Below are 17,276 nucleotides of genomic sequence, written 5' to 3'. Positions count from 1 at the left end.
GCATGCTGTGAGTTACAGCCAGATGCAGCTGTTGAAGTCATCTAAATGAGAGTGCATACAATTCAAAGTCTAACCAGCCAACCATCACATATTGGCCTGAAGCTGTGCTGCTGGAATCTTTTCATTTCATTTACCCAAACTGTTCACTTTTCAAACTTCAAAGAAACTCAAAAACACAAATTCATTTTACTAGGGATACATAGAGACTGTTTCCTTTAAGTTGTAGCATGATCATTGCAAGGGAAATGACATAAAGCGCCTATTCAACGTGGCTTATCCATCTTACAAAAATATGTTGTTAACAACACAATCACATTTTCAATAGTGCTGTGCATATAGACTTGAGGGGAAGAGAACTCTCCTTACAATTTGAGCCCATAAGCCTACTCCAGCAACAAGAAGACTTCACTGATCTTTTTGGCTGCAGTCAAGCATCGACTACTTCTATCACATGGCTATGACACAAACACAAGTATGACCAGAGAATGCATGAGGCTATGATGCTGGAAATTATTCCAATTTGTGGCAATCTCCTGAAGTCCACAGAGTCCCAAAAAAGTAAGGACCCTTTGTCACCATCTGTTCATGGTCTGAGATGAAATAGAGATGATTTGCTATATATCCTCATAGCGACGAGCAGATCCCCTATCAGTGATCCAGGCAAATATATTTCAAGTCACTTCGTCTGCCCTTGAAGGCCTTTAAATACTATCTTGAAAGCCCTCCTAGCCAAAGGGGATATCCAAGTCTCCTCTACGGTGCCATATCTACAGCAAAGGACTATCCTACCAGAGCCAAGCCAAAAACCCAGCACTAGATCTTCTAGGACAACAAGCACAAAAATAAAGATTTCTACCCTCTAAACCTATCTCGTAATCTCCTCCAAAATTCCATGCTCAACAGCTACATGATGCTCTATATAAGTTGATGCCCCACAAAGGATGCCTAAATTGTACCCATCTGAATCATCCTCTATCATTTGGTCATGTAACCAAAAAAGGAAATGTCTAAGGAATCCTTGTTTTAAAAATCTTCCCATGACCACCCTCTTGGAGCTCTCTTCATATGAAAAATATACAATTGCATCACTTCTTTTTTGAGTAGAAGCACTCTCTTTTCACTACAGAAAACCACCTGAAGAATCTCTATAGATGGTAGAAGCAATGGACAAGATACACAATAGCAAATCCAACCAAGTGCTAGATGCCCAAGCCAGGGTACTGCTGAGAGAGGGGGACGGACACACAATGTGGTGTTTCGGCCAAAGGGCAATAAAAATTTTATGGGTAGAAAACCCTAATTGCAACCTAAAATGTTGAGGCAAACTAAAAGTGTCCAGCCACAATGGACAAAATGACCAAACCACCCACAAACAGACAATGAATGTCGAAGCTCTATGATCTCCCCCACTAACTCGATGACAGGGCTCACAACCCAAAGACGTACGACATGTACTGCTAAGAATAGTACAATGTCTTTTGTCTAATTTGGCATGTTGTAAGGAAAGCTCTCTTTTAGAAACAATTTGGATCTAGTTTTGCTTGAGGCATCAGAGCAACATGCTCATAGGGTGAAAGACTATAGGTAGTTGCAATATGCCCAATCAAAGAAAACGTTCCTATGTGGAAGATTCACCATGTTACAAGTGAGGTGCCAAAGGATGCATTTGACAAGTTTCAATCAAAGGCCAAAGAGCTTGATGGAAGTCTTATTGCATAACAAATATTGGCACACAAGGAAAAAAAATTATAAGTAAAGAATTAACAAATTCTAACAACCCCCCTGCAATGCCAATGTGATGGAAGTACAAGAAGATCAATCACCAAAGGGTAATAAGTTTGAGGACTTTTGAAAAACCTCAAACTTCTCACGAGGAAGAGCTATGGTGAAAATATCGGCAACACTCTCCTATGTAGGGATGTACATCAAGCAGATCTCTCTTGCATAGCATCTCTCTCTGACATGATGGTAATGTACCTCAACATGTTTCATGTGAGCATGAAACACAAGACTCCGTGCCACTACAATAGCACTCTTGATTGTCAAAAAGAATGGGTGTAGGACCCTCCAAAGAAATCTATAGATCAGCCAACAATCTACACAGCCATATGGATTCCACTCTTATGGTGAAGGCTGCCCTGTACTAAAACCTCACAAGATGAGGTAGCCACTATAGGTTGTTTCTTACTTAGCCATGAAATGTATGAACGGCCCAAAAAGAAAGTCTCCTAGTAGACTCCCTAGTGTCTAAATTACCAGGCCAATTTGAATAGTTGTAAGCCTGTAAGTGCAAGTCTCTCCTGTGGAAAATAATAAAGCATATGACTGAGTATCTTGCAAATATCTGAAGATCTGCTTGACAGCTTGCAAATGAACTATCCATGGGCTGTGCATAAACCTACTCACCTGAGATACTACATATTGTATGTCTTGATGTGTGTTGCAAAGGTAAACAAGACAACCCGCAACACGGCTGTAAATTGCAACATCACATATCTCTTCATCTCCTAGTTATTGATTGTTGGTTGTCTCCTGCCTAGGAATGCATGCAAGAAGTGTAGGTAGTTACTGTGCATTTTCTTTATTTTTCGCCTTCATATGTGCATTCCTAGGCCAGTTATTGCCTTCCACAATCTATCTACACTTATTAGACATTGTCACTATCATTTGGGATTTTTCCAGGGCACCCCTACTATTTTTCTTGCATTTTTCTTTAGTGACCAGCATTAAATGCTGGTTGGCCAGCTTTTTCAGCACCTGCTGGTGCTGGTTGGCCAGATTTGGGCATTTATAGCTATTTATAGCCAGGCCTCTACTTGGCAAATGCACATACTCTTCAGTCTTCAATCTTCTCTTGCAAGTGCACACTCCAACTCTCTGTTCTTGGTGCTGCCATCATCATCAGCCTAATCTGGTTCCCTCACTGATACTTTGGGCTACATGTAGGGACTGATCAATCCATCATCATTATGTCAGCATTCTTCTTCAGTTAGTCCAATATTCTTCCTTCATCTTCTGCTTTCTCTCTCTCTCCCTCTCTCTCTCTCTCTCTGTGTGCTTCTCTCTGTGTTCGTGTTTCTCTTCCATTGCGCACTCACATGGTATCAAAGTAAGTGAGGACACAGTCTAGAGATTTCTTGCAGAAAAGCAGGTTTTCATCGTGGAGCAGCAGCCCACATCAGCAACAGCACCTTGTCTACAATTTACAACAATTCAATGCTTACACTACTGCACAACCCCATATGCCTCGATATGCACGTCAGAGTGCAGCGATGCGGAAGCGTAGGACAAAGACTGTGAGAGAGTGAACACAGAGAGAAGAGAGAGAGAGAGAGAGAGAGAAAAGGAGACAATGTAAACGCAGAAAATCTGCAGTGTAGTATGCTATATAAGAGTGCAGAAATACACAAGGGGGCAGAGGAAATATCTACGTATGTCTCCAACTTGATGACCTCGATCTCCGTCAGCCCAAGCACAGTCTGTCTCAGCCAACAGATCTTCAAGATCAGAATCTGAAATCACTGAAGAATGAATAATCAAGTGTGCCACAAGAACCGGCTATAAATAGCCAAGAAATAATAAATAACAGCATCAGGTCAGCTGCAGCCGACAGTAGAAAACTGGCTGACTGTGCAGTCCGACTGCACTGCTAACATGGCACTAATGACGTGGCACCTCCTCTGCCATACTGTGCTGACGTGGCACTGACTGTCCAGGAAATGACTGGCTAACACCCCCTCTCAGATCCTAGACGAGTGAAAAGACTGAGGGATCTGGAATGTTGCCGAAGAAGAGCTTGGGGAAGCACCTTCGTAAACAAATCTACAAGATTATCCTCTGTCTTGCAATACTCCACATCAATGGTCCCATCCAGAAGTTTCTCCCGAATGAAATGATATTGGATCTCAATGTGCTTGGGCATGGAATATTGGATTCCGTACCAAGGCAATGCAACTCTCATTGTCGCACCGCAGAAGAGTAGGACAAGTCTGGGGGCAGCCAAGCTCCTCCAACAATCTCCGAAGCCATACTACCTCACATGTGGTGGAAGACGCAGCCTGATACTCCGCCTCAGTAGAAGAAAGGGCTACCCTGGGCTGCTTCTTGCTACTCCAAGAGATAACGCCTGTACCCAAGATAAAACAGTAGCCTATAGTAGACCATCGATGGTCCACATCGCCAGCCCAATCCGAGTCACTCCAACCTGCAAGAACCAGATCGGAAGCATCTGTACCTACGGGATAAGAAATCCCTAAGTCAGAGGTCCCCCTCAAATACCAAAGAATCCTCATGGCAGCCTGCCAATGCACCTATTTGGGTTCTGTCATGAACCCTGCCAAAAGACCCACAGCAAAACAAAGATCAACACGAGTATTGAGAAGCCAAATCAAGGATCCAATCAACTGATGGTAGCGTGAAGCATCCATCATGGGAGAGTCTGAGTGTGAAGTGGCCTTCCAATTCGAATCCATAGGAGTAGTAATGGGCCGACAAGTCTCCATCTCAAAAGTCACCAAGAGCTCCTAAATATACCTCTGCTAAGAGATGAAAATCCCTCTCTGAGACCGATAAATCTCATGACCCAAGAAGAAATGAAGAAGCCCCAAATCCGTCATCTCGAATGCCTGATGTAAAGCTATCATGGTCTCTCGGACCTTCTATGCATGATCCCCTGTCAAAATCAAATCATCAACATACAACACAAACAACACACGATCAACCTCGGAAGTGTGCACATAAAGCTGCGGATCGGCCTTGGAGCGCCAATATCCCAACTTCGACTAAAGAAACGAGTCAATCTTCTCATTCCATGCATGCGGAGCCTACTTGAGGCCACACAAGGCCTTCTTCAACCTGTAAACTTTCCCACGCGAGGATCCAAAGCCAGGAGGCTGCTCAACATAGATCTCCTCCTGCAAGTCACCATTCAAAAAGGCTGACTTCACATCCAACTCATAAACAAGCCATCTCCTATGGCCAGCCAAGGCAAGAACAGCTCGAATAGTCGCTATACGAGCAGTGGGGGCAAAAGTATCATGGAAATCAATGCCTAGGCACTGAGCAAAACCTTTAGCAACAAGGCGAGCCTTATGCTTGTCCAAAGAACCATCACTAAGGTACTTGGTCTTGAAGACCCACTTGACACCAATCACCTTCTTGTGAAAGGGACGAGGCACAAGAGACCAAGTGCCATTCCTCTCAATAGCCTCCAACTCGGCTTCCATGGCCTTTCACCAATGATCAGACTGCAAAGCCTCCTTCACTGAAGTGGGCTCTTGATCCTGCATAACACCAGTAAGCAAACAATAGTTGGAGCAAACAAGCTCCGAAGAATGTGCATGATTCCTCCGTGACCTCCGCGGACCATCCTGCGGTTCCCACTCCTCAGAGACCCCCTCGATCCCTGAATCGTGGAGGGTGTCATGGGCCCAACGAGGAGGATGAACCTCTCCCCATCGCTCTCCATCTACTGAAGACTCAGGAACATCCACCAGTGGAAGCTCCCTAGGGGTGGCCAGTGGAAGAGAAGACTCTGAATCCGAAGAAGAATCTCTATCAAGAGGCTCTAGCTCCAAAGAAACTGTCTCAAGAGCCCAACTCTCCCCTGGATCTCCAAGGACGGGGTACTCCTCACCCCTCTCTCTGGCCAGTACTTCCACGAACCGCACATCTTGGCTCATGTAGACATCCCGCTTAACGGGATCAAACAAATGATAACCTTGGGATTGGGAGCTATATCCAACAAAAACCTATCGTCGGGAAGCCGCCTCGAACTTATCACGCTACGTCTTCGGAATGTGCACATAAGTGTCACACCCAAAGATCCTGAAATAAGAGACATCAAGCTTAGTCCCGAAGTAAGCCTCAAAAGGTGTCATCCTGTCAACGGCTGAAGTGGGAGATAGATTAAGGATGTGAACTGCGATAGCCACTGTCTCGGCCCACAAGAACCGAGATGTATGTCGGTGCTCCATCATGGTGCGTGCCATCTCGATCACACTTCGGTTCTTCCGCTCCAAAATGCCACTCTCTTGGGGAGTGTTGGTGTTAGCAAACTCCAAGTGAATGCCCCTATCTGCACAAAAACGGGCAAACTTATTAGACATAAATTCACCTCCCTTATCTGAACGCAAGGTCTTCAGTCACCGGCCAAAACGGTTATCCTAAAAAAGAAGCCAATCCTTGAAATGAGAGAAAGCCTCTAACTTCAAAGTCAAGAAATAGGCCCAAGTCATCCTATTGTAGTCATCTACGATCAACATGAAATACAAGCTCCCCTTCAAGCCTCGTTCCTCATCAGGCCACAAAGATTCGTAGATACAAGCTCCGTGGGTGAAATAGACCGCCTAGAAGCTTTCTTGGGAATCGTATCCCGATGTAGTTTCCCACGAATGCAGGAGACACATGGCTGATGGCCCACCACTATGTCCAGCAAGCCACGGACAAAGGACCCTCACGACGCCTTCCGAAGGTACTCGTAGTTCAGGTGGCCAAACCGGGCATGCCATAGCTCGGCCTGTGTCTGAGAAGTAAGAAGAAGAGAAGTAAGAGCTGAAGAAGACTTCAATTTGTGGACTCCATTCTCCTCATACCCTACAGAGAGAACCTTCCTCGATCCACGATCAAGGACTCGAACAACATGACTGTCAAACTCCACCAAGAGGCCAAGAGCACAAATCTTATAAACCAAAAGTAAATGATACCCCAATCCTGGCACATGCAATACCTCAGAGGTGTGGGTACCACCACGTCCATCTGGAATAAGCTGCATCTCACCCCACGCAACAATAGACACAGAAGAGCTATCTCCAATGAGAATCTGCCAACGCGAAGATCACAAATGGGCAACACCAACGGAATAAGGAGTCGTGCCGTGAGGCACCATTGTCCACAATCCACTCTCGAGCCTGGGGAGCTGTCATCGCAGCATCAGAAGTTGTCGGTGTAGAGTTCTCAATGACTGCTAAGTGTAGAAAAGCAGCTGATGAGAGTGCAACCACCGCTACAGAGTACTTCGTGTCCTTCTTCTTGGTATCCTTCTTGTCTTTGTCGGGGCAATCCTTCTTCCAGTAACCGGTCTTTCCACAAATATGGCAAGTTGATTCCTTCTTGTCTTTCTTGGATTTGTTGTCCTCCTCCTTTTGGTCCTTTCCCTTCTTCTGACTGGCTAGACCAACCAATGCCTCTGATTTGGAAGCATTCTGCCCTTTCAGTTGTTCCTCCTGGTCCAAGACCATAGGAACCAACTCTTTCCACTAAAGAGTCGACTCCCGCCCTGAAGCAATAAGAGCAGAATAAAAAGTATCGAATCGTGGCGGCAACTGGGATAGTAAAGTGATCGCCATGTCTTCGGAGGAAATAGGCTTCCTCGCATTTCGAACCTGCATCTGAAGCTGTCGAAGCTTGTTGATATGTTCCCGAAGCGAAGAAGACTTATTCACGGACAAAGTCCATATCTGCACCTCCAAAGAAACCCTCTTCATCAGGGTCATCCGATTGTACATCTGGTCGAGCTCCAGCCATATCTCACAAGCCACCGTCAAGTGCTCGATGTGAGCTATCATGGCTGTGGTGCAAGACAAAAACAGAAAAGATGGATTCCTAGCATTCACTTTGTCCCAATGAGATTGGGCCTTGGTCAACTCCACATGAGCATTGGAAGACTCCATCACCAGGGCCTGTTTATCTCCTCCATCACCAGTTCCGCCAAATCATAAGACTCTAAAATGGCCAACATCATCACCCGCCATATGCGGTAATTGTCACCATTAAGCTTTTGATCCGTTGGAAGAGCCAGTAGGACAGGCACCTTCCTGTCCATGATCGCCTGAAACTCCAAATCAGTCTCTGTAGACATGTTAACCTGCAATACCTGCACAAACGCAAAAAACAGCCCCCTCTGACTGTGAAAACGCAACCTTCTAGGACTGATTCCTCCACTGCCCAAACCTTCTTCACTCACCAGAGGCGATAAAAAGGTAAAATATGCAATGGAAGGCCTCAAACACTGCCTTCCTCCCCTTCGAACAGCAATAACCTGCACCAAATTCACCGATTAGACTCCTTTCCTGCATGCCCATACTCGCTTCAGCCTTGATCCAATGCACAGCCCTCCCACTCGCCCTCGAAACCTGGCAACGCAGCCTTGTGTCGCGTTGAAATCTCCTCTTCAGATAGGTTCAACCCTCAGTCAGTCCATCTTCACCGCTCTGATACCATGTCAGAGTGCAGCGATGCGGAAGCGTAGAACAAAGACTGAGAGAGAGTGAACACAGAGAGAAGAGAGAGAGAGAGAGAGAGAGAGAGAGAAAAGGAGACAGTGTAAACGCAGAAAATCTGCGGTGTAGTATGCTGTATAAGAGTGCAGAAATACACAAGGGGACAAAGGAAATATCTGGATATGTCTTTGACTTGATGACCATGATCTCCGTCAGCCCGAGCACAGTCCGTCTCAGTCAACAAATCATTAAGTTCAGAATCTGAAATCACTGACGAATGAATAATCAAGTGTGCCACAAGAACCGGCTATAAATAGCCAAGAAATAATAAATAACAGCATCAGGTCGCCTGCATTAAAATGCAGCCAACAGTAGAAAACTGGCCGACTGTGCAGTCCGACTGCACTGCTGACGTGGAAATGGCACCTCCTCTACCGTACTATGCTGACGTGGCACTGACTGTCCAAGAAATGATTGGCTAACAATGCATCTGCAAGAGAGCGGCAGACATAACTCCTCTCTTTCTTCGCTCTTTCTTGGACCAAGAGTCAAGTTGGTGGCTGCAAGACCTCTGGTGGAGTGACATAGCTAATGGTGGCTAGGCGAAACCCACACGCGTTCAACTCTGATACCTAAAGTTGAAAACTGAACCAGCTATGGAGGAGAGAGAAACGAGAGAGTAGGAGTAGATAGTGTGAGCTGAAATGATAGAGCATACTTGCTAAGATAGACTAAACTCCTAACTCAACTAAAGTTAGCTAACCATAGAACTAACTCTAAATGTGGTGACACAATTTATTTACTTAGTTGTGTTCACACTACAAAGTAACTAACTAAAACATTGGGCATTGCCCATAGAATTGGCAAATTCTAATAGGTTTTGGATCAATTCATGTGTAGAATAGGTTTTGGACCAATTCATGTGAAAGGTCTCTCTTAACATCATACTTAATCTAGACATCCATAGAGCTATCTATTAGCAAAGTCTATTGAGCTAAATTATCATTAGCTTTCATTAACCAGCCCCAAAACTCAAATTAGTTAATTAATTTTAACTATTTCTTTTAAACAAACACGGTTTGAGAGAGTTTTAGTGTCCCACATGTAAACCCTAATTTGGGAGGCCCCAAACTTTCGGTAAAAAGAGCAGCCTGCTCTCCCACTCAGTCCAATCTCATTTTTGCAGGTTTCAACTCCCAACCTTGGCATCTTCTATCCCACAAGTTCAGGAGACACATGAGTCTAGTATTGCGGGGCTGGACAGGGTTTCATTGGGAAGGAGATTTTGATCTTCAATGTGATCAACAACAGGTTTCTGCTTTCTACTTAGTGCAGGTACTATCTCATAGAGAAGCAAGAAACGATCAATAGTTGCCGTATCTTCTATTAAGGCTGAGTACTGCACAGCCTCATCTGCCACATGTAAACATGGCTTTGGAGGATGTTGGAAGAGCTTGAATATCCTCAAACTCAAGCTATCACTCTCCTATGTGACAATAAGAGTTGCATAACTCTTGCACGGCACCCGTTGTTCCACACATGGACAGAGCACATCAAGATCCAATACCATTTCATCCAAGAGATCTTGGATGGTACAGTTAAGGAGGAGTATTGCAAGATGAAAGACAACTTGGCATATCTCTTCACCAAAGCTCTTTCCCATGCCATTCTACAACACCGTTCCAAATCCAGGCAGGCAGGCTAGCATGGGCAGGGACTGGCAGGCAGACAGTTTCAGTTAGCCAGAGCAGCACAGGCAGGCAGCGCAGGGCAGGCGGACAGATTTGCAGGTAGTAAGCAGGGTCTGCCCAGTCAGACCGTGCAATTGGCCTGCCATATGGAAAGTCCAACCTGGTGCTGACCAATGCAGCTGGCTGACCAGTCTGACCAATTCAGTTGGCTGACTGCTACACTCTCTCTCCTCATTTTCCACCTATTTATAGGCTGCCTACTGGTCATGTTGTAGCTCAGTTTTGTACCGAGAGTGTGAGGTTCTGGGTGATCATACACACGCACAGCCTTTTGTACTCTTTCTGCCCCAATTGATTCACTGTTCAATTCATCTTCTCAGCATTCTCTTTATCTCTTTCACTCTCTCTTCTCACTGTGTTGAGCATTCACAATCGGTCCATGCATACACTTCCACATCACTGCACCTACCTGTCAATCTTGAATGCAATTTTGCATGATGATTAGAATCATAGGCTGACCTAGACGTCATTCTACTCTTGACATTTGAAAATCTTAAGAAACTTTTTTTTTTTGACATGTCCATAGTCACTGATCGAATAGCAGATCTGATCTCTACCAGCAATATTGAAATCATCAAATTTCATATATACATCAAACAAGATCAAATACCATGACATTTATGATAACTAAATTTGAAAGTTCAACATTAAAGAAAAAAGGAAGTAGCAGAATGACCTTCAACAGGTGTACGATCAAGGAATGGAATATGTAAACATCGAACTTCAAACAACCTGTAGTTGCCAAAATTAGAGAAGGAAATATGCTTCTAGAAGATCCAAGTTGCAAAGCAAGTCTGGCACAATACAAAAAGACCAAGATCTCTCACCATATTTTCTACTTCACTGAAATTTCTCTACTTCTCATAATCATCATCTCCTTGACCATAAGAGCAATGGACAATCAAAATTGAGGCATCTGTTTTACCATAACTTTTGTCTAGCTGCATACTAGTCCTTTCTAAATCACCGTCACACAAAAGTCCACCTAGATTAGTATGAGTTGAGGTTAAACCAACTACTTATCATGACAAATTTGTCTTGAACTCTATTTCAGCAGAACCACGCTACTCTTATGCATAAGAGCCTCTGTCCTCAAAATGAAGTGTTTAATATAGTCCTACCAGCCCACTTCTAGCATTGAGAGACCTTATACTAATGAAATTCCTAAAAGAGGACATTATTAAGTGTTTGTAAGGGCAATGAATTGGCACCAAACCCTCTACAAGCATCAGGAACACTCTTTGAAGAACTCATGTTCCAAAAAAAACGAAATGCAGCAAGCCCCACATTCACCTGCTTGTCTCTTGGTTCCTATTGGCAAATGAATTGTAACCCACTGCCCGCCTCTCAGGGTCTCAAACTTGCAGAATGCTAGTAGAACTAGTGGAAAATATTGGATTGAGCTGCCACAGAGTCACCGAACTGCTACAAGGGTTTCTTAAATAGCTATTCGGTTGTGGAAGCATCTCTGCTACTGATGCTAGAACTGAATTAGGGCTGTTGAGACTGAAACTGGAAACTGGAACTCCACTTGATCTGTGAGAGTAGACTACTGCAACTACACCCAGGTACAACTGAGGCTGGAACTCCAAAAGTTGCCTGGATACAAGAGTCCGAATGTACAATTTGATCATCAGAAGGAGCCACACAGGATTATCACTTCTTTCACCCCTCAACAATCTATAATATCTGTCTGTGAGATTTGCCGAAGTCTGCTTGTTAGGTCTTAAGGAAGATGCCTTGGAGACTGCAATTGGGTAGGACCAGGCCAGTTCAATACACTGCAGGCAAAAAGAAAGAGGAACTACGGAGCTGCACCTGAAAAAGAAGTTTTTTTTTTTGGTTTTGGGGGGCCGGTCGGGGGGTTGGCGCGGGGGCGAGGAATAAGTCCCAAGCAGAGTGTGTCATCATAGTTCTATTGAGAGATAATTCCTCTAGATGGTGAAGCATGACAAGTAGCTCCTCATGAATTTCAATTTCTTTATAATCCTGTTTTCAAAGGCCAATGAATCACATTATTGATTCACAACAGGTCCAAATGCAGTTCTGAAGATACCAAGTCCAATCTTTTGCTGCCTTCATCCAATTAGCAGATGGCAATCCGATCACCAGTTGTGTTTCCTTCATTAATAGTTTTCAGGAAATGTTCCACAGATTTTGCATGCATCTAGTATTGGCCCAATTACATGACATCCTCTTCTATGGGCTTGTGCTCAGTTTCTGGCTTGTCTATACATTATGGAGATTCAACCAACCTTCATGATCAGTTCTGTTGCATTTTTCCATACCGGATCCTGCTTATGTCTGGTATGCCCACCTCAGTTTCAAGAGCCTGTATTTGCTGGTATTAAAACTCATAGCTTGCTATAAATCTGGAACATTTGATTTTAGTGACATTGTCTGCTTCCATTGCCATAGGACATGCTGGTTCCTCAACCATGGGCAGCATACTGCACAGTTGCACCTGCTCCAAACACAGTTCTGAGTGTGAACATGTGCCTGCAGCTTGCTTTCAGGTGACTTTCTCTCAGCTTTCCTAATCAGATTGCAATCCCACTCTCCAAAGTTCAGTTTTCAACTTAGCCACTCCAGAAGAAGATAGACCACTAGGCAAATGATTTTGAAGCTGTAGTTACAGCTTTGAGCAATAAAAAGAAGCAACTACTCGAGCTAACATATTAGCAAGAGTGTTGCAAACATGAGGAACCCATGGTGGCCCACCTAATGAGGTGGTTCCCACTGTGTAAGAAAGGTAAAGACAAGGTGATTTGCTGTACACATTATTGCATCTACTTCTTGGATAACAGTTCTGTATTATAAACACCAAGCTTGAAAGTACCGCCAGCTTTCACCAGACATCTCTCCCTTCCTCTCTTGGGAGGATTATGGACAGTAGGCAGCAGGTAGCAGCTCTTAATTTGGTGCAAGGAGTGGTGGGCCCTGTAATCTGCATGCCTGGTTCTAACTTGGGCTACTGTTTTCACCTATGCTGGAAAAAGCTCCGTTTTAGCCAAATGGTGACAGTGGTTATAGTACAGAGAGCTTTGGTGCTGATGTCATCTCCTAACGGACCAATAAATGTGTGGCTGGAGAAGCATCCCTGCTACCTGTCAGATCCATGTGCCTGAAATGATGATTGGCAAAGATTGGTGGAGATCCTTACTCTGCCGTGCTGCTGTCATCCATGTGCCCGGGCTGTCTATCAAAGCACACATACACGTCTTTGTTGTAATGCCCAAGAGCAGACATAGCTAACTCGTTAGGTAAGTTTATACATCAGACAAAAATGATTCCTTTTTGTTGCTACACAAATCATTTGAGCTAGTCCGTTACAATTGTCCTCCCTCCGACATTTCTTAGTTTTTCTTTCATAATAAAATAACGAAGAAACAACCAAAGGCAAGCTGAGAAGACGTGATGTACAACATTGTTGCTAATGTTTGACCTTCCAAAACCACGCATGATGCAGGTGAAAGAAAATTACCGCCCCAAGCTTTCATGATGTCTGATTAGTCCAAGACCAGTGCCATCCATGCCTGCATCAATGTGATGGAAGTATTAGAAAAAGGTGGCACTCTCACACAATTAATTCAGCTCTCCTCTCTCTGACACACACACCTGGGAGGAACAAAAGCAATGGTGCATCATCAGGAGGGCAGCCACATTCTACGGGACAGAACCAGCGCGGAGGGCCACTGTCCGGTCTGGCAAAGTCGGGAGCACGAGCCATGTAGTCTTGGACACCGCGCAGCTCAGCGCGAAGCTCCACCAGTCGATAAGGTGCCTGCGAGCTGTGCTCCCAACCGTCCAGTGCCTCCGCCCCGTGCATGGCACCATTCCCTGACCGAGTTTCAGCACCAACTGCTCCATTATCATCCTTCCCATCAGAAAGCCTAGGCCCTTCAGGCTGCTTCGCTAAGTCTTGGCCCTCTGCAGCCGCGAACGCTGCAGTCAACTGCAACACTGGCTCTCTCCTCTTGCGACCTCCATTGCTGGAAGGGGAGCTTGTTGAAGCTGCTGCACCTGGTATCTCCTTATGGAAGAAGGCTTGGAGTCGTCTGCCAAGGGGGGGCGATCCGTGGGCGAAGGGGAGGGTGTGTGGCGAGAGGAGGGAGGTATGGGCGGCTCCTTGGAGGAGCACCTCCACCATGGCTGGGATGCAGGATGGAGAGCAATTGGGTTGGTAGACGGACTGCAGAGGTACTGTGTTTCTGTGATTGAGAGAGAGGCGCAGAGAGGGAGAGGGAGAGACAGAGACAGGGAAACAGTCGTATGTAAGTTTGCAAGGATATAATTATGTTATGTTACATTATATTATCTGAGTGTTTTTTTTCAAGGGAGAGGGGGAGTGTAAGAAGACTCAGATCCTCTCCAATCATTCTGACAGCTACAAGACTGCAGTGTTTCACATTCATTTGGCGTCAAACTCTATTTGTTGTTTTTCTTTTCTTTTTTTTTGTTTTTCTTTTCTTTTTTTTGTTTTTCTTTTCTTTTTCCCACCCATCAGTTTCCGACTCATGAGACCTTTTAGCACCCACCGCATTATGAAAACTTTCTGTTGTCTTTTTCTAAGCGGGGCCCGCGCCTCCCTTTTGTCCACACGCAAGTCCACGCCTCTTATCGTGACACGTGTCCCCTTGCTCCATTCATCATTCCATCATTTTCTTGTATGAGCATTATCATCATTACATTATTACTATAACTATCATTATATCAGTAATCGTCAATCCCAACCATATAGGTTAATGTTCCAGAGAAAACCGTTTCCACGTCATCCTATGGGGTCCACTCGCATTTTCCTAACACCTTTTGAAATTACTATGGTTTAGTTCAAGTTTTGCATAAGTAGTTATCCACACAACGCTCCATCAAAAACAGCTCCAGTTCATCTTAGAGTAGGCTCACATTCTTCAAACACCTTTTGACATTACATCGGTTTAAGTATAATTTTGCACCAATATCAAGACTTAGATCTTGAAATTCTTGCTCGATCGGAGACTAGAAAGTTAATTGCTCTGTTCAATAAGAATATATTTTCCCTTTTTGTAAAGGGGCCAGTAAGGTCACAGGTGACACTCACACCCCCCATTTAGTGACAATTTATCACAAAGGATCCATTTATTATAGCCATTTAAAGCTATGAAGTAAGAGTTGACGTGTTGGAACATATTAACAGCACTGTGCTTGGAGAGACATAGAACGCAAGAAATGAAGTCTTTTTTGATAGATACTTGAATTCTTCTAATATTCTAGATGGGGTGCCAAAAAAATATGTTCATGACCTGGTTGTTATTAGATGCTTCAAAGGAAGCACCGACAAAGGCTATGGCTAAACTCTTAAAGAAGGTTGTGCAAACTAGTCTCACCAATTGGCCTAAAAATGCATGGTTGGAATCATTGCGAAGCTCGCAAGAAGGCAATGTTAGCAAGGAAGCAATTGTGCAATACACAATTCCTTTCCTTTGCTCACAAAAAACTATAAGAATGCACTTCATACATTAAAACAAGCACACATAGGGAGAGTGGCATCATCACGAGAAATTGCCTCAATCAATCACTTCTTCCATGGTTTTTGTTTTGGATATGTCACCATCATCTATCCTTACAAACTAATACCCTAGAATTTCATCCAAGTGTACATGACATTTGCCACATTGCAATGAATATAAACAAGAGAAAGACCAACATGCTGCTAAACATGATCAAAAGGAGAAAATCAAATTGAGAATTTGTAGGAGACAAGACCAAGGAGCAAATAAACCCAAGCAATAGATTTCAATAACTTAACAAAATTGCAAAAATAGAATTAAGGGAAACCCACACCTAAACAAAATAAAAACAAAGATCATAGCATTCAAATGAGACATGCTAACCATCAAGGGCAACTAGGCCATGCAGCAATACCTACACATTGCATTCAAATTGCACTCAGTCTGAATAGAATGTAATAACACAAATACAAATTGACTTTGAGTGTGATACGAGTAGCATTGTACGAACAAACCATGACTCTAATATGCAAACTATGTCTCATAAAGCAACTAGAACTTCAAACATTTTCATTCAAATGGTTGGGGTTATGGACCTGAACCCTAAAGACGATAATATGATAGCTCTTACCTATCTTAGGGTCAAACTTACAACAAATAGAGAGCATGTTGTTGATGCTCTTATTGATGGAGGGAACTTTAATATTTTGACCTATGAAGGATAGACTAAAATAGGCCAACTAGAGCTTATATTGACTAATCCAATCCTCATCCCTATGGACGGAAACCTTATCCTCTTCTAGGAAAACGCAAAACACAAAAGCTACCCATCTTATTCCATGTACTCTCGAAACCGTGAGGATGTGGGAAAGGAAATACTTCTTGGTAGAGCCTTCAAGCAAGCGACAAAATGATGCAAGGTTGATTATGTAGTGCAACAAATACATTTGATGCTCTTGAATGTGAGGATGATTACAACTTTCAGCAATAAAAAAATATCTAACTCAAAAGAAATACCAGGGAGTGAGAGAAGTAGGAAAACATGATCATTCTTCAAACAAAATATTTAGAGAGTGATATTAATGTAAAAATACATGGTGCAGTGAACAAAATCTAAGAAAGAGATAGACAGTACACAATAGATAAGAGGAGAATAAAAATTTTATTTAGCTCCAAACAGCTGATACAAAGATGGCTTTGTCCACTTGTGTGCTTCCACTATGAAGCTTAGATGGCGATCTAGACAGAAGATAGGTGAAGAGCTTAAGGCTAGCTAGAACAACTTTGACTAGGTGAAAGATAGATGATGGATGGCTGTGAAGGGGTTTAACTTTTATAGCTTGTGAAGGCAATTAGGTCAGCCTGACCGAACTCCCATATGAGCCTCCACTAGTCGGCCATGGAATATTTTAGGGAACATTCCCTTTACCGTCGGGCCAAGGGTGCTACCCCCGGATCCCTGCCCAGGTGGTCATTGGCCCCCTTGGGACCCCCTGGCCAGGGATCGCCTTCGCGGACTTCGAACCCCAAAATAGGGGCCTTTGATAACTCCCTTGCCCCACAACTTCATGTAATGTGCCTCGAGTTGCTACCAGCTTCACTACTCTGTCTAACCCAAAGATTAGACCCACAATGGTCACCTTTTTGCCATTCGATCACACAAGCCTCATCTGACATAGAAGTCAAGACTCTACCAATATCCGGGCTCACATATGGCTTCTCCTCACAATGGGGGAGTTACAACATTGAGCACCATGGATCATTGATGGCACCTTATGAGGGTGGGGCATGGAGCATATCTAGCAACTATGAATACA

General features: G+C 43.9%; 1 protein-coding gene across 1 annotated transcript in view; it reads right to left on the bottom strand.

Moving 5' to 3' along the window:
* PES1 (Esterase/lipase/thioesterase family protein) overlaps positions 1-14,280 on the bottom strand; it is a 31,310-nt gene extending 17,030 nt beyond the window's left edge. Inside the window, exons 1-3 of the mRNA XM_087686584.1 lie at positions 13,589-14,280; positions 13,455-13,506; positions 10,647-10,702 (exon numbers count right to left, since the gene is read on the bottom strand). Of these exons, the coding sequence (XP_087542710.1) occupies positions 10,647-10,702; positions 13,455-13,506; positions 13,589-14,120 (640 nt within the window). The 5' untranslated portion in view covers positions 14,121-14,280. The remainder of the gene's footprint in view (positions 1-10,646; positions 10,703-13,454; positions 13,507-13,588) is intronic.
* Positions 14,281-17,276: the final 2,996 nt, after the last annotated feature.

The sequence above is a fragment of the Lygodium microphyllum genome, chromosome 10, assembly GCF_053477565.2.
Source record: "Lygodium microphyllum isolate KBCC chromosome 10, Lygodium_microphyllum_v1.1.10, whole genome shotgun sequence".
In the NCBI taxonomy this organism is placed as follows: domain Eukaryota; kingdom Viridiplantae; phylum Streptophyta; class Polypodiopsida; order Schizaeales; family Lygodiaceae; genus Lygodium; species Lygodium microphyllum.
The sequence above is the reverse complement of the archived record's forward strand: the minus strand, read 5'-3'. Positions and strand labels throughout refer to the sequence as shown.